Here is a 23929-nt window from a genome sequence, read left to right on the forward strand (position 1 = left end):
TGAACGAATAATTTGTTTTGTTTTATAATTAAATATACAATATACTAATGTATCATACTTTGCAATGGCGAAATGCACTTGCCAAAAGATACGTATAATGATTATCGGAATAAATCCAGATTTAACCCATTTATGCCTAGCGTCTAGAAAAACAGCGAAGACCCAGATGAGACGCCGCATGAATTGGCGTCTCATCACGGTCTGCGCTGTATGCTTTAAGGAATTTCTGTAAGAAATATTCTAAATATAGAAATAAATATACTAGACACCCCTTTTTTTTAAATAAATTGATCCAATTAAGAAGGATGGGAGAGTCCACTAGGCATACATGGGTTAATTTCATATACGATATTACATCACGGTTTGTTGGGAAGAACATGGGAAGCTAGGAATTGTTTCAAACTAAACCGATATTTGTATGATATACGATTTGTAAAAAGCTCAAAACGTTTCTTTAAGGAAATTTAAATATAACAATATTCACGAATTAAGGAATTTATGTTATAAATATTCTAAATATGTTAAATGTGAATGTAGTATATGTTATTTGTGTGTTGTATAAATGCCTAAATAAAAACACAAGAGACAATAACTTGCATTCTTTTTATTTTAATGTTCAAATTATTCGAACATTATGACCGTTGTTTCAAATTTACATGGAAATCTTATTACTTTATTGAATAATGCTAAAACATCTAAATACTCATTAAATCCGTTTGTTTTACACAATAATCCTAATCTTTTTTAATTGATTGGTTAGTTGTTAGTTTGGATTCAAAGGTGTTCTTCATTTTTACAAAGGTGCAGATTAAATCGTTTTAGATATTAACGACCCGTGTCAAGTAATGTGTTAATAAGTATTTTAGGTGTTGATTAATTGATTAAATCATGGACTCAATTTTGAGGCGAACCATAATTTGAGGCATATATATCAACAACATCAACAACAACTACATTTATTAACTAATACACAAGTGTAACGACATGAATGATAATTATTTTGCAATTTGGTAATATTTATAAAAATCATGCAATGGAAAAAGTTAACAAATATTTTACTGTTTCATACCGTAAGATTTTTCCTTTTAACATCGATAATGATAGTTGTTAATAAATATATATTTTGAAAGATTAGTGACTTCTATATATTTCTTAGATGTAATCTTTGTATATTGGACATATTAATAAGAATAATATATATATATATACTTAGGTAATTACTTTAATTAGTCATATCGTACCCTGGTAAAAAAAACAACAACATACAAGTTATGTTAGTCTATGCCAAAATATAACTAATTGGTAAACTCGTACCTGCAATAAACATAAAAAAAACATCTAACGCATGCAAACACCCATCGCAATTTGTTTCCATAAAGAACAAATATTAAAAAGGTACGAGTTGACCAATCTGAAAAATGACTAAAGTACGAGTTGACCAAATCGGGTACGAGTTGACTAGGGTACGGGTTAACTTAGGTACGAGTTGACTGGCATTCACCTTTTCTAGTGCAATGGTTTACTATAGTCTTCACGTGTATCATATTTCAGGGATTCAGTAGTGAACACCTATTCATGCCCTACCATTATCTCTGCAAGATAACACCCGAATAATGGTAAAAAGTGTAAAACATGCCTTCCTGTCAACTATGATATTTTTGTAGAGAGTACAGCCCTACATGAAGCGATCATTTAGTGTATTGTAACCTTATTGCAGCACTGCTTTACCGTTACGCTAAATTAAGAAAATTTATTGTGAAGTAGGTGTAATAATCCGTATAAGGTAAGAATACTGATAGAAGGCAAACCTGTAAAATGGGGATCGAAAAAAAGAAGTCAACGTTCCCAGAACTTAGTGCAAATGAAAAGAATCTTCTAGAAGCCGTTACCCAAGGTAAGCTTTTTGCACAGGAGTCAGGAGTTTGAAATTCTATCCATAAAGCTAATCTAATGGCTAAACCTATATAAAGACTATATAGGGGTATAATTTTTATTTAGCCATTATATTAGCTTTATGGATAGAGTTTCAAACTCCTGTGCTTTTTCAAAGCACCAGATTAGCTGAAATAATTCGCGTTCAGAATAAATCTGAACGCTGAAACTCCGGTCTGTAAAAAACATAACGAAAAATAAATACATTACTTTTATGGAAATTACAGTATTTACAAGTGTATCTATCTATAATCTACCCGTTGTTTGAAAATTTTTTACTAAGATCACAACACTTGCCTGTATTTCAGTCGAAATCATATACACGGAACGATTATTTTCTCAAAGGCAACCATTTATTCCATTTTGTATCAAATAAATTAGTTACAGTGGGATCAATGATCTGTATTATAGCTTTTTTGTACCTATTACTTTTGGGGTATTTCGTTACTGTCGATTCTAATATTTTGAAGCATTGATTCGTCAAAGCTATTATTGTCAATACTGTTGATGTAACACGATACTGTATGTATAAATTATTCATTTAACAATAACAAAACACATTTTATGGTAATATATATATAATATATATATAATATATATAATTTAATCGTTCAACAACAGGCATACAAAACACAAGTGTCAAATAAACGCATGATTGACAGAAGTCACAAGGAATAAGTAGTAGCATGATTTTGAATGATAAATATAAAAACAAAAACCGTATATTATAGTAGAGAGCTACATACGAAAATAGTCATGAATGTTGTTGGAATCAATACCCTCGCTTAGCCACAATACGCCTGCGTCTCTCCAATCTGTCAGAGAACTTGAACTCTACATGTGAATTTGGTTCTAGAACATGACTTCTTCTTTAACGTTTGAAATGCTTTGTGACAACATTTTCCGACAACTTTTATCAACTGTTCACATAAGAGGAGCCCGACAATGTACCTGAGATCTTCATCCCTTCTTGCCTCCGCCCTCTTTCCTACGTGTTCATCCCGCCCCTGCGTCATAGAGGAGTACATTTGTTGGATTGTTTTCCCAACTCCTCCAGCTAATTTGCCATGACGGGCAAGTGTGTCTGAAGTGGCTTTACCTCCAAAGCCACGAAGACTCTCTGGAAATAATTAATGAGTTTTATAATGACTGTGTAATTACTTCAACGTAATAACCTATGAATATAGATAATCGTTATGTTGATTTTAACACAACTGTGTTATATATTTTTTTTAACTTTTACTAATTGATTGCTTAAAGTACAGACATCTGTCATTCGTACAAACAAAATGTACATGAAAGCGCGATGTAGACATACAATTTTCATGATATGTCACAGTACGGAAATGTTCATTGATGTCAGCAGATTAATGAAGACGTAAGTTCGAACTATATTTATGAGGCCTTGATTTTGAAAGCGATGTATAGAGAAAGACTGGATTAATGTAATGACCAAATGTCGGATGACGAGACACGTTTAAAATCACCAACACATATGTAAACGTACCTTTGAACTCTCTATTCAAAAATTCGTTGACAAGGTCGGCCTCATCATTTGAGTCTCTTTCACCTCTCATATTGACGGTCTTGTTCCAAATCAGGTCGTTCCTGAGCCTTTCTGGCAGCCAACCATTCACAGCTGAAAGAATTCAACATTTATGTTCAGGAATACCTATTTAATTTCATATTAAGTGTATATTTTTAAGTAAACAAATGCCGACAAACAATTTCATAATAAAGAGAAATACTATAAAATAAGTGTAGACTTACATGCTATTAATCTATGTCCAAGAATGAAATATTTTGGATGGTTATACGCCTGGAACTGCAGCAGGTCAGCTTTCCAATATGTTGTCATCATTGGCCCATCATTGTGTCCGACCGCATCTCGCCGAACTAGATCGTTTAGTCCGGCCGTTTAGTGCTTTTGGCGAGAAAGTTTTCAAACAATTCGCACACTGCATTTTTTTTTATTCACGCAATTTAAAATTTTATATAGCAGAGGTACTGCATCTGTTCACTCTGCTTCCATTAATACTAATGCCGCACTTAAAAAAAAACACCACCCAACGCATCCGCTGTAATAAACGTGTAACGGATGTCAATGGCTTTATATCATGTATATTAATACTTAATGCATGATTGTTACAAAAGCGCAATTTTGGGAGTGGTCAATAGCATATTTCTAACACATGCCCGGAAATCGTTAAAATGGCTGGAACAACGAACAACAACGTTTTTGATTCCATAAAACTTCGTTTTAAGTTTGAACTTAAACCTGAACAAAAGAAAATTATTCATGAAATTTTACAAGGACGAGACGTTAATGCAGTGCTGCCGACGGGATTCGTAAAGTCCATGTGTTTTATTGTTCCTCCATTGATCAAGGATATGCAGGTACATGTACATCTGTTTATTAGAAGCGTCATTTTTGTAGAGGCGAAAACAGACGTTCCCTGTTCGCAAACATGTTAAATTCGATCTTTAAATTTTGCAAATATTGTGTATTTTTCTTTCTCACTATGTTTATTTTCTTATTTTATCTTAAATAACCAACCGGCATATAAGAGCCAGCATTAGTATAGGCGTTAGTATAGGCGGATACCTACGGGATACGTAAAAAAAAATATGCAGTCCGCATATTATTTTTTTACGTATCCCGTAGGTATCCGCCTATACTAACGCCTATACTAATGCTGGCTTTTATATTAAACACAAAACTATCTATCCGCACGTTTTTATTATATCAAGAATCTAAATTTATATTATTGGTTTCCATTTTATGTCTTTCTATTTTAACATATTTAGATAACATTTGTTCTTATTCTTGTTCATTACTTGGGTGAACAGCATTTCCTTTGGTCGTATCACCACTTATAAGCCTTATGAAAGATCAGGCGAGCCAACTACAAGAATCGGGTATTAAATGCTGGCTGTCTTGTGATGATTGTCTTCCTGTTAAAGGTACATTCCATCTTCAACTTCATTATATCATATATGCAAATATTGTTACTGTGGGGGGCGTTCTTTAGATTTCCCCCATAGACACCAAGTACTGGTTCTAGTCCCAGGAAACGGACTCGAGAGCGTTTTAAATAAGCGCTTTATATGCAATCAAGCTTCAATAAATAGGTTAAAACTAATATGAGCATATGTCTTAATTGTTAGTTACGTATAATTTACAATTAATTATCAACATCAATTTTACATTTGTAACACAGATCTAACTCATGCCGACGTAAGCAAGGTCTATGTGACTCCAGAGGCTCTGAAGCAGACACAATGGCGAAGACTTTTGTGTTACCCGATGTTTCAGACACGCTTGTGCTTTTTTGCGGTCGATGAAGCGCATTGTGTGTCCGACTGGTAGGTTGACATCTTATTTTAACCATTTAAATGTAGTGGTTGTTCCATTACTTCTCAGTTGGCTACGTTCATAAGAAGCATTACTCATACATTGTTTTTATGTTGCTACAGGTTTTCAATAATCATGCAATAAAACAAAAATTATAAAATACGATACAATTGTATTGCAGGGGATATGAGTTCCGCCCAGAATTTAGAGACTTGTCAGAAATTCAAAGTGTGGTTGATGTTCCGTTGCTAGCAATAACGGCTACGGGCACAGAGCGGGTTCGAGAAGACATTGTTAAATACCTGCAGATTTCTGATAATGCATTCAGCATCGCTATTGTACCTGACAGGTAACATGTCACGTATTATGTATTATTACATGATTTTACTCTCATATTGGTCGGAACACACAAACAGCTACATGCGTAATATTTAGAAAAATCAATTGCCCCCATTTATTACACTTGTATAATTATCATGCATGTAAACACGTTTAATAATTTAAATAATGTTTGTGTTATCATTGTTATTGGTCAATCAGCAATGTTTTAGTGGCGTTGCTCTCCATGCACTGGAGTAAATTATGACCATATTTACAGATAATACCCGTATTTGTTTGACGAAGGGCATTAAGGAAAATGACATGTTCGTAACTACGCCAGTAACTGTTTTACTCGATAGGCTACGGCTAAACTGGGGGTTAAGGGTCCCGGTTGAAATATGCTTCAAACAGTTGTTTTCATGATACAAATTGTTTAGTTATACTGGTTTCCTTAACTTATGCACTGTTGAATCTATTTCTTATACAGACCTAACATAACCCTCGTTGTGAAAAGTACGGGTTCAGAGCGCTACGAGGAGGAATTGCAGTGGCTCCTTGACTATGCACGTGTGCACATTGACAACGAATCAATGGCTAAAACCATTATCTTCTGCAGGTCGGGCATTTATATTATCAAAATAATGCTTTATTCAGAGATAATTATTTTAATCTTACAATCCAGTCCTAGGTAAATATACATGTTCTGTTTTAAAAATTAATTCAACAATTACCCGATAATCACTTAATTAACTGTTACTATACTGTAGCAGTACAATGAACATAATTGTTGCTTATTGTATTGCGATGAACATGAATCCACTCGTCTTTAAAAATATTATATATTGCAGATCATACAGGATGGTATATGGCGTTTGGTCTTGGTTGTTAGATGCCATTGGGCTGAAGGTCTATGCAGAGGAAAAACATACTGTGAAAGGCAGAAGAGTGGAGATGTTCACTGCATCCACAACGGAAAAGGACAAGAACCGCATACTGGACAACTTTAAAAATGGAAGAACAAGGATCATCGTTTCAACAGTTGCGTTTGGGATGGGTGTTAACATCCCCAACGTCAGTTTGGTTGTTCACTGGGGAGCACCCAAATCCTTTCTTACTTACTGGCAGGAGGTAGGACGTGCAGGTCGAGAGGAGAAACAGGCATTGGCCGTGCTTATCCCCTACAAACGGAGCTGCCTAAAATCCATGTGCGTTGATGACTTCACAATCATTAACAACTACTGTATATGTCAAGAACAGGACACACACAGCTTTGCTTACAAAGGATAAGGACAAGTCGTCTATCCCCGTCCATGATTCTTGTGAGAACACATGTGATGTGTGCGTGCGTAAACAGTGTTTGTGCTGTAGTGTGTGCTACGAACAATGCCTTTGTCCAGGAAAAGCAGACCAGATAAAAAAAATCCTCAGTGAGCATTAGTGTCAGTATCGTTGCTGCTGTTGTTGTAACTATTATACGAAACATTTTCTAATTAATGTTTACGTTGTAAATCATTAATCATAGTATTGTAAATGGAAGGTATCCACATACAAATACTTTACTATAAATTGTTAACAATTAATTGTTGTTGTTGTTGTTACTATTACTCGAAGTATTATTTGAATCAACTACTATTAGTATTTTAAACGGTAGTTATAATTCTTCTTTTGCTTCTTCGTCTTCTTATGATTATTATTTTCAATTTCATTTCTTACTGTTTTGCGCTTATTGAACACTTAATGTCCGAGCTCAGTTACAAACATAGTTGAATTTAGCCTCCAGTTGGATAGCGATGTTAGATGTCGAGCTCGTATTCACCAAGGAAGATAACATGAACCTTTACATTACCTTCCAAGGATTTATATTGGATGAAACAAACTCGAAATATAGTTTATTAACAGGTAAATTTCGATATATTTTGATCAATATATACTATTTAGGCAACGTTCTTTCATAATTGTCACAAATATGTTTGTATTTACATTCAGGAGTGATGCGACCGAAATTCGTGTCGGAACTCTCGCTATTAAAAAGATAGAGTGGACTATTGAGGCCAAGAGTTTGCCAAAGCAAAAATCATCAAAAGACTCTAAGGCGGCAATTAATATTGACTAAGCTCCAGATAAGGATTTGTGAAATTAATAACGGTACTGCCACTGACAGGAAGAAAAGGAGTAACGCTTAAAATCAATTAGTACCTGTACTACCATATCCAAAAATACAGGTAGTACTGTACTACCCGTGTTCTTGGATATTGAAGGGTGTATAACTGACTTAACAGAAACATTTGCAGCAATTAAAATAAATATATGTAGCTTCTTAAACAGTTACTGTATTCGGTTTTCCATTCTGAATTATGATTCTCATACAACAACAAATTAAAACTCATAACTAATACTATTTCTTCATTTTTCTTGACAAGAAAACACAAGCCAACTAGTAAGCTAAGTAAATGAACACTTATTTCACTGTCTCGTCCGTTTCCCATCGTGTTTTCTAACATTTTACGCCACCGATGCAATCAAATCGTTTAATATCGGGGCGACAATGTCTTTTTCCTGGTTTACAGATTTAATGTCCGGATGGTTAGAAGACACCGTATGTAGTCATTATATGACAACAAAGTGTTGTTTTGAGCCGCTTTCGGTTAAGCCGGCATTTAATTGCGCGCAGACATATCGTTTTTGACAGATTTATAAGTTAAGGAAATCACGCGACAGAATAGACAATAATATATGAACCCAGTCTACAACTTTTCGGTAATTTAAATTAACGAAAAGCGCTGTTAGGTTAGAGACCAACAAATCACGCCGCGCTGACGCAGACGTATCGGTATGGCCAGTTTTGTTTTCGTAAATGCGTTAAATGGATATTAATGTCGTAATTGTACGTCCAGTTTATAAAAATAAATTCGTAATCTTCATGAAAAAGGCGTATCTACGGCTGTACGGCCCTTATCTGGAGCTCTGGCTTTTTGGTAGCAAGACACTTCGAGACCTTGACACTTCGACCCCTACCCATTTTAGATTACTTTTCGACCCCTTGACACTACGACCCCTATATTCAGTATTTTTGTTGAAGACACATAGACCCCTGATTATTTTAATAAAGACACTTAGACCCCTTAATCAAAACACTGAATTAGCAATTAATGTTGTACTTTTGGGCTGTGATTATTCTATTTAAAATTCAGAAATACAAGTCATGTACTTAGAAACTACATTAGAAATTAGATATTTATCACCACTAAAGAGACCAATGAACACCTATTTATACATTATTATTTATTTTCATAAAATATTTCATCATAAAATTAACACCCTTTTTGTGTTATAAACAAGAGCTGAAATCATTAATTTATTAAGCTTCAATAATAATTAGTTTTATGGATATGTTTGGTGAACAATATATTTTGATTTATTCCATAAAAAATATAATGATCATGGCAAAGGAAACATAATGGCCGGTATCTAAACAAAAGAATTATCGCCAAAACAGTAGAATCAGTTCAGTGCGTTAGGACCGCGTGCTACATTCCGCCTTCATTCCTTACTTTCATTTTTAAACCATTTTTCTATCGTATACAGAATTCTAGTCTCCTAAGCAAGATGTAATTTTTAAAACTAAACTCCAAATATAAACGCTACAAATCGGTATAATGTACAAACATGTCAACCGTAAATCTAGAATTGTAAAACTCCAAAACGGTATAATATTTGCAAAAGTTACTGTTATAACTCGCCAGGTTATTTGCTTGCCCAAATTAAAAGAAAAACATAATATATATTATATCTGATCTGAAAACAACATAACGTAGGCTTTCTAATGATACATAAGATGTCAAAATCGGCCAAGAAATAAAAGTATAATTTAAAAAAAGTCTTACTGTAATACATGTCTTAGAATTTATTATGGGACAGTGGTCAAAAACAAACTAACACATCATGGAACATTTTCATACATGTTTCTTGGTTCCTTAGTCTTTCTGTAATAAATATCTCAGAATTTATTATGGGACAGAGGTCAAAAACAAATTTACTCATCGTGGAACATTTTCATACATGTTTCTTGTTTCCTTAGTCTTACTATTGCGTGTAGCAAATGTGTCAGTATTTATTATGGGACAGAGGTCAAAAACAAACTAACTCATCATTTTCTTGGTTCTTCAGTTTTTAACCAGGTTTTCCAAAGGAAAAAACTGGTTATTAGATTGGCGAATGTCGGCGGGCGGGCCAAACAAGCTTGTCCGGGCCATAACTTTGTCATTCATTATCAGGCCTTTTCCGCCCCATTTTGGGAAAACGCCACACTGGAATTTCGGGAATTTCGTGTCGTGAAAAACCCCACTTTGGGAAAAAAATTATTAGCAAAACTGGCTCAATTTGGAAAAATAATCGCATGTAAATAGTGTTTCTTATATTTCAAAGAAGCCGTTAACTGGTCAATAACAACTATTTCAACATGTTATTAAAATTTTACAAAAATATTATGAACATGTGTGATAAGTGCAGGTTTTTTTATCTGATTTTGGGGAAAGGGCCTGGCCTTTTTTAATGGGAAAAAATTCGCGCGAAACGCCTGATTTTAGGGAAAATCAGTTTAACATATTTTACTGTTTTTAAAACAAATTCAAGGCAATAGATAATTTAATTATGCAATATTTTTCTATTTTCTACACTGGATCAGGTTAACTTATATATTTAATTGTTAACAAAAATTTATTTATTTTTGGGGGGGGGAAATTGGGATTTTTTTTTTCAATTGGGAAAAAACAACCAGATTTGCATTGGGAATGGGGCCGATATTCAGACCCGTGCCATAGGGCGGAAAAGGCCTAATTATGAGATTTTAAAATCATATAGCACATAATTTTGTTCACCATCATTGGACGGTGTGTCGCGCGAAAGAATTGCGTTTATATCTCCAAGGTCAAGGTCACAGTTTGTGTTCAAAGGTCAAAAATGGCCATTAATGAGCTGGTCCGGGCCATAACTGTGTCGTTCATTGTGAGATTTTACAATCATTTGGCACATTTTTTAACCGTCATTGGACGGTGTGTCGCGCGAAAGTATTACGTCGATATCTCCAAGGTCAAGGTTGCCACAACTAAAAAAAGATTGATTTTAAAACAAGGGGGGTAACTATGAACAATCAGTTACAATGCACATTTTGAGTTTGAATTATCTCCCTTTATCAGACTGTTTTTTCAAATAGAAATCAAGGTCGCCACAAGTAAAAATAGATTGAATTTGAAACAAGGGGGTGTTACAATGCACATTTTGAATTGTCTCCCTTTATCAGACTTTTTTTTAAATTGAAAACCTAGTTTTGTGACAATTTTGTAGGTCCCTTGTTCTATAATAAATGTCACAATATTGCATTGTGCTTCACTAAAGGACTGGAATCAGATATACTAAATCTTTTCAGCAATTTAGTTACATTTTTCATTATATTTAGCTAGAACATCAGTTTTTCAATTTTAAGAATTAAAATGTGTGGTTGTTTGCAACTCTTTTCAGGAAATGTAGCGCAGGCGCAGAAACTATTATTAGAAAAAGATGTGAAAATCAACTGTCTTGATGAGGTAAGTACAAGTGGCTGACTGCTGTAAGGTCTACAAATTGTATTACACTTTAAAAAAATATGTTATAATATTGGCCATAACTTTTGCAATATTGAAGATAGCAACGTGACATTTGGCTTGCATGTGTATCTCATAAAGCTGCACATTTTGAGTGTTGAAAGGTCAAGGTTATCCTTCTAAGTCGAAAGTCAAAAAATGCAATCCAAGGGAAGTAATAAGCTTTAAAAGGGAGATAATTTCTAAACCTGCCAAATGATATATTGGAATTTTATTTCAAAGCAGTGCAATAGGTGGGATTGTGTTTCTGACAAACACATCTCTTGTTTATAAATACAAGACAAAAACACTCATGTGTACATAATTGAATGTTTTATTGACAATATGTCAATTCCCTGGTGATACATTTACAGACATTGAAAACCTATGAAACATTGTTCCTTTCAAGAGACCATTTGTGCAGCTGTAGAAGTATTAGCACCTTGTTGTAATTTGTCATGGAATATTTGTATATAGTTGTTCACACATCATTTGTCATGAAGAGAAGACAGGTGCATACCATTGAGTTCTCAGATCTGTTTCAGTTCTGTGCAGATTTAAGATGTTAGTTAAGTTCTTCATTCACACATTCTGGCCATTTTAATTGTCTTGTTTAGTATGTTTTTTTTTATTAACTCATTAGTTTGTCATTTTTTAAGGCACTGAGTCACTTTTATATGAATTCTATTTTCTGAAAAACTAACCTCAAAATCCCCAAAATAATATGTTATATAAGAAGAAAATGCTTTTGGTTATTGACTATCTCTACAGAGAACTGTCATTTTCATTTCTTAATAGTTACAATCATAAGCTTGAAATATTCTATATCACAAAGTGGAATGGTGAGCTTATGTGACAGTGTGATGTCCGGCGTCTGTCGTGCATGTGTGCGTCCGTCAAAAATTTGTCTGTGTAGACAGTAGAGGTCACAGTTTTCATGCAATCTTTATGAAATTTGGTCAGAATGTTTATCTTGATGAAATCTGGGTTGGGATTGTATTTGGGTCATCTGGGGTCAAAAAACTAGGTCACTATGTCAAATAATAGAAAAACCTTGTGTAGACAATAGAGGTCACAGTTTTCATCCAATCTTTATGAAATTTGGTCAGAATGTTTATCTTGATGAAATCTGGGTTGGGATTGTATTTGGGTCATTTGGGGTCACAAACTAGGTCACTAGGTCAAATAATAGAAAAACCTTGTGTAGACAAAAGAGGACACAGTTTTTTATCCAATCTTTATGAAATTTTGTCAGAATGTTTATCTTGATGACTGACTATTGGGGTTATTTACCCTCGGGACTTCGGTTAAAAACCATTGCCCGAGCACACTGCTTAACATAGAACTCTGCATAAAAAGCCGAAAACGGCCATAAAATGGACAGCCCGATTTTACTGGGCTGTACCATTGGTATAAATATAAAACTTTGCAGTGTTGGTGCGGTGCCTTAATAAAAATCTATTGGTTTAAAAATATATAACCTTTATATGAAGCGTTAAAAAGACGCAGTGCTATACAGTGAATAGGCCTAACGCGGTTAAAAAGCGGCGTTTTAATTGGTTGATGCGCTTATATAACGATGGCGCTGATTGGCCGAAATTTCTTATTAAGGATTGCCAGTAGGTCAATCCGTTTTAAAATAGATTTTCCCACGGCTGACTTTGTACTTTTAAGAAAAAGTAAACAATGATGGTTGATATGCAAAAATATAAATGAAAGAACAAGAATGAGTTAATCCAAAAGAACTTGGATTTGTTTTATAGTATTAGATTACTATGTTTTTTGTTACATTACTGTGCTTATTATTAATTTATATCATTCATATGATGTTGTTATTGTATGTTATTCTTTGTATTGTTTTTTAAGGAGGAGAGAGAGAAAGAATAGCCCAATTTTTATAAGTAAAGATGGTGAAAACACACATACTGTTGTATGTGGCAGCATCATTACCAGACCCATTGTTCAGTATATACTGCAATGGGTTTGTTGGAGTCTTTAGACTTTGTGATCTGTAGTTTAAAAATTTGAATCCAAATAGGACTATTTAATATATTAATTATAGAAAAAGGAATACACAGATGTGTAATATGTTTGTGTAACTATATAATAATATTTGAGGGTTTTCCAGATCACAAAGTGGTTGAACATTGCCACAATATGTTTACATGCATAGTCAAGTACCATTAGAGGTCACAGTTTTCATCCAATCTTTACGAAATTGGGTCAGAATGTTTATCTTGATGGAATCTGGGTTGGGATTTTATTTGAGTCATCTGGGGTCAAAAACTAGGTCACTAGGTCAAATAATAGAAAAACCTTGTGTAGACAATAAAGGTCACAGTTTTCATCCAATTTTTATGAAATTGGGTCAGAAGGTTATCTTGATAAAATCTGGATTGGGATTGTATTTGAGTCATCTGGGGTCAGAAACTAGGTCACTAGGTCAAATAATAGAAAAACCTTGTGTAGACAATAGAGGTCACAGTTTTCATCAGATCTTAATGAAATATTGTCAGAATGTTTGTCTTGTTAAAATCTGGGTTGGGATTGAATTTGGGTCTCCTAGGGTCAAAAACTAGGTCACAAGGTCAAAATTAAAAAACAACTTTTTTAGATAGCAGAGGTCACAGTTTTCATCCAAACTTAATAAAATTTGGCCAGAATGTTAATCTTGATTAAATATGGGTTTAGATTGTATTTGAGTCATCTGTGGTCAAAAACTAGGTCACTAGGTCAAATAATAGAAAAACCTTGTGTAGACAATAGAGGTCACAGCTTTCATCCAATCTTTATGAAATTTGGTCAGAATGTTTATCATGATGAAATCTGGGTTGGGATTGTATTTGGGTCATCTTGGGTCAGAAACTATGTCACTAGGTCAAATAATAGAAAAATCTTGTGTAGACAAAAGAGGTCACAGTTTTCATCCAATATTTATGAAATTTGGTCAGAATGTTTATCTAGCTGCAATCTGGGTTGGGATTGTTGTCAAATACTAGGTCACTAGGTCAAATAATAGAAAAACCTTGTGTAGACAAAAGAGGTCACAGTTTTCATAAAATCTTTATGAAATTTGGTCAAAATGTTTATCTTGATGAAATCTGGGTTGGGATTGTATTTGGGTCATCTGGGGTGAAACACTAGTTCACTAGGTCAAATAATAGAAATATCTTGTGTAGACAATAGAGGTCACAGTTTTCATCAAATATTTATGAAATTTGGTCACAATGTTTATCTTGTCCCCTACCGGTTTTACTCGAGGGGACTCTTGGTTTGCGCTCTGTGTGTCTGTCTGTGAGTCTGTCTGTCACACTTTTCTGGATCCTGCGATAACTTTAAAAAGTTATTAATATTTTTAGCTCACCTGAGCACAACGTGCTCATGGTGAGCTTTTGTGATTGCTTTTTGTCCGTTGTGCGGCGTCAACATTTGCCTTGTTAACTCTCTAGAGGTAACATTATTTGTCCAATCTTCAAGGAATTTGGTCAGAAGATTGGTTTTAATGATATCTTGGATGAGTTAAAAAATGGTTACGTTTGCTTGAAAAACATGGCTGCCAAGGGGCGTGGCATTTTCCTTATATGGCTATAGTAAAATCTTGTTAACACTCTAGATGCCACATTTATTTTTCGATCTTCATGAAACTTGCTCAGAAGATTTGTCCCACTAATATCTTGATGAGTTCAAAAATGGAAAACTTTGCTTGAAAAACATGGCTGCCAAGGGGCGGGGCATTTTTCCTTATATGGCTTTATATGGCTATAGTAAAATCTTATTAACACTCTACAGGCCACATTTATTGTCCAATCTTCATGAAACTTGGTCAGAAGATTCATCCCAATAATATCTTGGACTAGTTCAAAAATGATGCCAGTTGGTTGAAAAACATGGCCGCTAGGGGGCGGGGCATTTTTCTTTATATGGCTATATTAAAACCTTATTAACACTCTAGAGGCCACATTTATTGTCCAATCTTGATAAAATATGGTCAGAAGATTTGTCTTGATAATATCTTGGATGAGTTCGAAAATGGTTACATTTGCTTGAAAAACATGGCCGCCAAGGGGCGGGGCATTTTTCCTTATTTGGCTAAATAAGGCTATTGTAAAATCTTGTTAACACTCTAGAGGCCACATTTATAGTCCGATCTTCATGAAACTCGGTCAGAAGATTCATCCCAATGATATCTTGGACGAGTTCAAAAATGATGCCGGTTGGTTGAAAAACATGGCCACAACGGAGCGGGGCTATTTTCCTTATATGGCTATAGTAAAACCTTGTTAACACCCTAGAGGTCACATTTTATTTTCCGATCATCATGAAACTTGGTCAGAAGATTTGTCCCAATGATATCTTGGATGAGTTCGAAAATGGTTTTGGTTGCTTTAAAAACATGGCCACCAGGGGCGGGGCATTTTTCCTTATATGGCTATAGTATGGATTACAGTATTTGGGTCATCTGGGGTCAAAAACTAGGTCACTAGGTCAAATAATAGAAAAACCTTGTGAAGACAATAGAGGTCACAGTTTTCATCCAATCTTTACGAAATTGGGTCAGAATGTTTATCTTGATGAAAGCTGGGTTGGGATTGTATTTGGGTCATCTGGGGGTCAAAAACTAGGTCACTAGGTCAATTAATAGAAAACCTTTTGTAGACAATAGAGGTCACAGTTTTCATCCAATCTTTATGAAATTTGGTCAGAATGTTTATCTTGATGAAATCTGGGTTGGGATTTTATTTGAGTCATCTGAGGTCAAAAACTAGGTCACTAGGTCAAATAATAGAAAAACCTTGTGTAGACAATTGAGGTCACAGTTTTCATCCAATCTTTATGAAATTTGGTCAGAATGTTTATCTTGATAAAATCTGGATTGGGATTGAATTTGGGTCATCTGGGGTCAGAAACTAGGTCACTAGGTCAAATAATAGAAAAACCTTGTGAAGACAATAGAGGTCACAGTTTTCATCAGATCTTAATGAAATATTATAATAGAATGTTTGTCTTGTTAAGATCTGGGTTGGGATTGAATTTGGGTCATCTAGGGTCAAAAACTAGGCCACTAGGTCAAAGTTAAAAAACAACTTTTGCAGATAGCAGAGGTCACAGTTTTCATCCGAACTTAATAAAATTTGGCCAGAATGTTAATCTTGATGAAATATGGGTTGAGATTGTATTTGGGTCATCTGTGGTCAAAAACTAGATCACTTGTTAAAATCATAGAAAAACCTTGTGTAGACAATAGAGGTCTTAGTTTTCATCTGATCTTAAAGAAGTATGGTCAGAATGTTTATGTTGATAAAATCTGATTTTGGATATGAATATGAGTCATCTGTGGTCAAAATTTAGGTCACCGGGCCAATTCTAGTAAAACCTTGTGTAGATGAAAGAGGTCTCAGTTTTCATCACGTCTTAATGAAATTTTGTCAGAATATATTAATTAATGAAATCTGGCTTGGGATTGTATATGGGTCTGATAGAATTTTAGTTGATGTAGCAAGGTTAATCAGGTGAGCGATTTAGGGCCATCATGGCCCTCTTGTTTATTGTTTTCACACGTTAGAATATCTTCTTAAACCATGATAGGACTCTTTCAGAATTCTTAGATGTTAATTCCCAATTCTTTTTGAAATAGCAATGATACATGTTTACCTAATTAACTAAAAACACGTTCTTTAATGCGATTGCTTTTAAGTCTAATTAATAAATATGAAATTGTATCACAGGGCGTTTTTCCTTCTTTAGCAAGGGCCTTTAATAGGCCCCTTCCCCTAAAGAGAATTTCTTTTAAATGATGCAAACTTTCACAAATTTCAAGCTTACTATTTTCCCGCAAAATGGAAGGACAGGCCCTTCCCCAAATAAAAACAGCCCTGATATCAAATCTACAGTTGCATGGTACTAACCAGTTTTACAATTTCTGAACACAAAATGATGCATTTTGTAATTTTAACTGGGTATTTTTTCCTAAAAAAGGTCAGGAAAAACCTGCTGCCTTCACAAATTGCATTTTACCGTAGTGTTTGAGTGTTACCCAACTAAATTGATAGTTGTGAAGATCCACTTGCATTAAATACATTTTCGTTCAGCAAAAACATTCAATGCTCATTCAAAAATAAAGTCTACACTTTTTTTCAATAAGGTCAACTGACATTTTGTAAAAATCACCATTTTTTCCTTTACATTTATATAATTAATATCAAGGACACACGTTTTCTTTTAAATTTGCTTGCTATTTTATAAACATTGGGCTTTTAAATCAGATTTAGGGCTAATGATTTTTTCCAAGCAACTAGCCCAAATGAACAAGACTAACTTTAAAAAAGTAAGTTGAATACTTTATTTATGTCTGTTGTATATTTCTTAATCTCCCAGAGTGGCATGACTCCCCTACAACATGCTGCATTCCGAGGCAAACTGGAGGTCGCAGAGTTGCTGATGAACTATGGAGCCAATGTGAACTCTAGTGAGCATGAGAACGGCTACACTACACTGATGTTTGCAGCACTTTCAGGTAGGCTTCACCAATGATTGTAAGCCGTCTGATTTACCTAAAAACAATTTTCAATGATTTTATGTATTCCTTTTTGCTTTTTATGCTCCCCCAAAGAATTTTTTGGGGGGAGCATATAGTCGCTGCTTCGTCCGTCCGTCTGTGTGTCCATCCATGCACAATTTTTGTCCGGGCTATTTCTCAGCAACTAATGACCGGAATTCAATGAAACTTTATGGGATGCTTCACTACCAAGAGGAGATGTGCATATAATCAGCGGGTTCTGGTCGGATGATTTTTCACAGAGTTATGGCCCTTTGAAATTTTCCATTAACTGTACATATAGTTCAATTCTTGTCCGGGCTATTTCTCAGCAACTGATGACCGGAATTCAATGAAACTTTATGGGAAGCTTCACTACCAAGAGGAGATGTGCATATTATCAGCCGGTTTTTGTCGGATGATTTTTCACAGAGTTATGGCCCTTTGAAATTTTCCATTGTACATATAGTGCAATTCTTGTCCATGCTATTTCTCATCAACATATTACAGGAATTCAATGAAACTTTATGGGAAGCTTCACTACCAAGAGGAGATGTGCATATTATCAGCCGGTTCTGGTCGGATGATTTTTCACAGAGTTATGGCCCTTTGAATTTTTTTTTAAACTGTTCATAAAGTGCAATTCTTGTCCAGGCTATTTCTCCCCAACTACTGACTGGAATACAATGAAGCTTCATGGGAAGCTTAACTGCCTTGAGGAGATGCGCATGTTATTTGTGGGTTCTGGTTAGATGATTTATTTTGAGAGTTATGGCCCTATGAAATTTTTAAGTTGCTAAACCATTCGTTGTATTATTGTGTCCAAAGTTATGTCCCTCAAGACGTTTCCTTTTATCTGAATATATAGTGCAATATTGTGACAAAAAAACAACTTTGGGGGGCATCACCCGTCCCCGACGGTCTCTTGTTAATTGAAAATACTTAGCAGTTTTTTTCCTTCTTGATCGAAAACAGCACTTTCCTAATTAGAACAGAAATTCCCATTTGCTGTAAAAAAAAAATCCCCGAAAAAAGGTATTTTTTAAAAATAAAAAGCATTATTTCCCTATGAAGCTCTATGGCTTGAACCTTAGTTAATATACATGTAACATTGACAACTTAACAACACTTACTGATCAATTTTAAAGTATTTGGGAGCAAAATATCAAATACACCAATTTCCCAAAATGAAGAATTCATGAAGCGTATTTTCCTAATTTCAGGGGTTTTCTCTGACATTTTTCCCAATTGGGCTGGTACTGGTACTTTTCTTAATTGTGCAAAAAAATTGTTGATACTATTACAGCTGTTGTTTTTGTATGCCACCAAAGGGTGGCATATAGTTTTTGAACTGTTAGTCCGTCAGTCAGTCTGTCTGTCTGTCCGAAAACTTTAACATTGGTCATAACTTTTGCTATATTGAAGATAGCAACTTGATATTTGGCATGCATGTGTATCGCATGGAGCTGCATATTTTGAGTGGTGAAAGGTCAAGGTCATTCTTCAAGGTAAAATATATGACTTCAAAGCGGCGCAAAAGGGGCATTGTGTTTCTGACAAACACATCTCTTGTTATGTTAGTTATGTGTCAGTGTCTGGTATAATGAGGTGAAAGACATTTTCACTGCATTAATTATAAGATCAAACTAATAAGCATAGCGAAAATTGAACTGCATTATTGTGAAATTTATTGCGTTACTTTGTAATAATAAGTAGATTGTATTGCTGTCAATCACTGCTGAAACCAATCAATGTTGTGTTTATTTATAGATCATATAATAATTCCATCAGAATTTATGAATTAAACCTCAATGTAAATGTACACTTTTATTCCATGAAAAAATGCAGTTTTGATGAAAATGAAACAAATTCACCTTTTTTTCTCAAAGGTAACACAGCAATGACCAGGCTAGTCCTGGAACATGGCGCTAAGAAGGACCCAGTGAACTCAGTGGGTCGGAATGCAGCACAGATGGCAGCTTTTGTGGGTAAGAAATACTGAATATACATGTAATGTCAACAGGTATTTAAGTGGGCAGTAATTTTTTATGTGTCAGCAAGTTTCATTAAAAATAACTATTGATTGTATAATTGTAAACACAACATCAAAAATGTGAAAATGTGTATCATATTAATGAATTTGATAATGAGAGGTTGTAAATATCTTTTATTTATTTTACCTGAGTTTGGTCACTTTTGCAAGGCCTTTGCAGCTTACTTTTTAACCCTCTCATTCAGGAGCAAAGTTAAAATGGCTCTGTACAAACAGCATAAAATCAGAACAGCCTGCGTGAGGCTCGCAGTCTGATCAGGTTTTATGCTGTTTGCTGCTCATCAATATCAAAGGATTGGAAAGGAAGCCTTTAAAACTTGAATCAAGTAAGAAAGGTCTTACTGTTTCTAAGGCACGTACATGTATGTTGTCACGTTAGTTATATAGATTTACTGGTATATTGTGCATAACTTAACCCTTTTCCACTTAGATACGTATTTTGACACATTTGTAGTCCCTTAGAAATTTAAATTTAATTAAAGACCTTTCTTTCTAGATTAGGGACTACAAACATGTCAAAATACGTATCTAAGTGGTAAAGGGTTGACAACACAATGATGTCTAGAATTTTAAAAAAAGGTTCTCAATCCCTTGTTGCAGGACAACACCAGTGTGTGGCCGTAATCAACAACTTCTTTGACAAGTCAGATCTGGAGTACTACACAGTGCCGAGAGGTAGAATGAAGCCCTACTTGGGGAACAATAGACTTGTCCTGGAATTTTATAAACTTTCTTTTAAAAATCCAGTCTATCATTACGAATAATGCTGTCAAATTTTGATCTCAAAAGGAAGTTCATTTCAATAAATAACATGTTATGCATGTATTTTTGTATTTGTATTTGTGTATTTTTACGAAATCAGGCTATTGGGGGATGCAGCTATTTTAGCCGCATCATGCGAAAATAGGTTTTACAGCATATGCACAGTCTGGTCAGGAGTTACCCTGTTAGGTAATGAGACTTCAAAACCCTGCTTGACTCTACAGCGGGTAGTCTGACAAGACTTTTCAATCCCACAAACTTGTCCGGTTATGCGCTCGCCGTGCATGGACTAATAACATCATCTGCAATAGAACTGTCCATTGTGTTCCTATACTCTTTGTACATCATATGGTTTAGCTGTTTAGATCTAATTTCAGGGTAAGAAAAAAAATTGCTTGCCATCACGCCTGCATTTGGACGCTTTATTAATTAAACATTTTTATGTCCCCCTCTATAGTAGTGGGGGACATATTGTTTTTGCCCTGTCTGTTGGTTGGTTGGTTGGTCTGTCTGTCTGTCTGTTTGCGCCAACTTTAACATTTGCAATAACTTTTGCAATATTGAAGATAGCAACTTGATATTAGGCATGCATATGTATCTCATGGAGCTGCACATTTTGAGTGGTGAAAGCTCAAGGTCAAGGTCATCCTTCAAGGTCAAAGGTCAAATATATGGGTCAAAATCGCTAATTTAATGTACACTTTTGCAGTATTTCAATATTCAAGATAGCAACTTGATATTTGGCATGCATGTGTATCTCATGGAGCTGCACATTTTGAGTGGTGAAAGGTCAAGGTCATCCTTCAAGGTCAGAGGTCAAATATATGTGGCCAAAATCGCTCATTTTATGAGTACTTTTGCAATATTGAAGATAGCAACTTGATATTTGGCATGCATGTGTATCTCATGGAGCTGCACTTTTTGAGTGGTGAAAGGTCAAGGTCAAGGTCATTCTTCAAGGTCAGAGGTCAAATATATGTGGCCCAAATCGCTTATTTTATGAATACTTTTGCAATATTGAAGATAGCAACTTTGTATTTGGCATGCATGTGTATCTCATAGAGCTGCACATTTTGAGTGGTGAAAGGTCAAGATCAAGGTCATCTTTCAAGGTCAAATATATGGGTCAAAATTTCTCATGTAATGTCACTTCTGCAATATTGAAGCTAGCAATTTTATATTTGAAATGCATGTGTATCTCATGGAGCTGCACATTTTGAGTGGTGAAGGGTCAATGTCATCCTACAAGGTCAAACGTCATATAGGGGGACATTGTGTTTCACAAACGCATCTTGTTTCAAGCAATTCTTTGTTAAAGCTGTTTGGTTCTCATTTTTCAGGCCAAGAGACTGAGCCCAAACTGCCCATGTTGCTTGTTCCTGCTCTACTGAAGCTCCTAAACATGTCCAGCATGCACCCTGTCAAGGTAGGATTGGCACTATTGTTACGTAGGGAAAGATCTAGAGGGAATATAATTGTGGGATGTTTCACCCTGTTCCTTTTTGGGCACTGTCCCTGAGCTGGTTTAAAACAATTGTTCCAATTTGCAATAATATCTAAATAAAAGAAGGAAAAAACTTCACATTATCTCTTTAGTCTCTTGTAATAGAGGTACTGTTTATAGAAAATGTTTTCTATACAAATTAAATGAGCCTTTTCACATTTTGGTAAATTGACAAAATTAAAAAAATGTGTTTCCTATTGGCACAACTTCGTTTTTAACTTTTAGTTATGATATTTGTGAGGAAACAGTTATACTGATTATTTATCATGCTCTAAAATATCTATTATATGCATCTTTTGACAATTTAAAAACCTGAAAATTAAAAAGTGTTGCAACGCAAAATGATTGAATAATTTGGAGAGTTCTGTTGTTGTTGTTATATTTTGTTATACTACGAGGATAACTTATATAAAGTATGAAATAAATCCCTTATTGTGTGAGCCCGGATGGCCGAGTGGTTTAAGCGATAGACTTTTACTCCAGGGGTCAGTGGTTTGAGCCCAGTTGAGGCATACTTTTTTTCTTTCTTAAATTGTATTCTTGTTTTTGTACTGGAGGTTTTTAGATCCAATGTTTACATTTATCAATATAAAGCATTTAATAACATACATGTACTTCAATACATGCCAAAATCTGTGAAATGGTCCCGTTAAAGACTGAAGGATTTTCAGTCCTACATTTTCTATCCAGAGCTCCTGTTTGTTACACAGTATTTTTGGGGGACACTTATGCAATGCTTCCTAGCAAATATAATATAAACTTAAACATCATGCAGATCTCCATGCATGTGCAAGACAACCCAGAGCTGCTCCGTGACAGCTACAAGGTGTGCAAGGTGCTCGATCTAATAGCGGAGAAAGCTATGAAGGCTCGGGAACCAGACGACATCGTGGCCATGAAGGCACACTACTTTTCTACAATTATCCGCAAGGCAAAAGACTGCAAGGACCTTGACACCTGGATTAAATCGTATGTGTTGATTGCTGGATCTTTTATGTGTTTGTCAATTTTAATGTATGAAGTGGTCCTTCCTTAGCTTAATCCCCACTCCAGCCCCCCCCCCCCCCCCCCTTGTATCCAATTTAGGGACGAAGACACTTGTAAGAAAAAAAAATCCCTGGCAATGTATTTGTTTTTGAATGGCTGGGATTCTTTCTACTCTTAATTTTATTTTTTCATTTTCTGTTTAAATGTCTAGAGGGCTTTACACATTGGTTTTTAGCTCCACTGGCCAAAGGCCAGCGTGGCTTATGTCATGGTCTATGGGGGCAACTACTACTACTACTACTACTACTACTACTTCTACTACTACTACTACTACTACTACTACTACTACTACTACTACTACTACTACTACTACTACTACTGCTACTTCTACTACTACTACTACTACTACTACTTCTACTACTTCTACTACTACTACTACTACTACTACTACTACTACTACTACTATTACTACTACTACTACTACTACTTCTACTACTACTACTACTACTACTACTTCTACTACTTCTACTACTACTACTACTACTACTACTACTACTACTACTACTATTACTACTACTACTACTACTACTACTACTACTACTACACCACCACCACCACCACCACCACCACCGTTCACAGTGACAAAAAACGTATTCACACAATGGCTGCTTCTACAACTTATAGCCCATATAGGGGGGCATGCATGTTTTACAAACAGCCCTTGTTTTGATTTTTTTTGCATGAAAATAACTATTATTATTATTTTTAGGACATTTAGAAAAAATTAGAATTATTTTCCAAAACTTAGTTGTAACGTTAAAAATAAATTTTCAGAGTTAAGAATTCTTTTTGAAAATCTGGT

At 34.9% G+C, this 23929-nt stretch overlaps 2 protein-coding genes across 3 annotated transcripts in view; both read left to right on the forward strand.

The window, feature by feature from the left end:
* Nucleotides 1–1549: 1549 nt before the first annotated feature.
* The window catches only part of LOC127859954 (ankyrin repeat and MYND domain-containing protein 2-like), a 42021-nt gene continuing 19641 nt past the window's right edge, over nucleotides 1550–23929 (forward strand). The window contains exons 1-7 of one of the 2 annotated variants that reach the window (XM_052397610.1): nucleotides 1550–1616; nucleotides 11126–11190; nucleotides 17602–17740; nucleotides 19651–19749; nucleotides 20415–20489; nucleotides 21917–22002; nucleotides 22856–23049. In XM_052397610.1, coding sequence (XP_052253570.1) covers nucleotides 17608–17740; nucleotides 19651–19749; nucleotides 20415–20489; nucleotides 21917–22002; nucleotides 22856–23049 — 587 coding nt within the window. In that variant the 5' untranslated portion in view covers nucleotides 1550–1616; nucleotides 11126–11190; nucleotides 17602–17607. Of the gene's footprint in view, nucleotides 1617–1676; nucleotides 1895–11125; nucleotides 11191–17601; nucleotides 17741–19650; nucleotides 19750–20414; nucleotides 20490–21916; nucleotides 22003–22855; nucleotides 23050–23929 lie in introns of those variants that run through there. The other variant, XM_052397609.1, reaches the window with a different exon arrangement.
* LOC127859955 (uncharacterized) lies at nucleotides 4674–7147 on the forward strand. The gene is made up of 5 exons (XM_052397611.1): nucleotides 4674–4896; nucleotides 5154–5298; nucleotides 5469–5636; nucleotides 6096–6224; nucleotides 6457–7147. Exons 1-5 carry the CDS (start codon nucleotides 4818–4820, stop codon nucleotides 6893–6895), a joined length of 960 nt encoding a protein of 319 aa, XP_052253571.1. The 5' UTR covers nucleotides 4674–4817; the 3' UTR covers nucleotides 6896–7147.

The sequence above is a fragment of the Dreissena polymorpha genome, chromosome 15, assembly GCF_020536995.1.
Source record: "Dreissena polymorpha isolate Duluth1 chromosome 15, UMN_Dpol_1.0, whole genome shotgun sequence".
NCBI lineage: Eukaryota > Metazoa > Mollusca > Bivalvia > Myida > Dreissenidae > Dreissena > Dreissena polymorpha.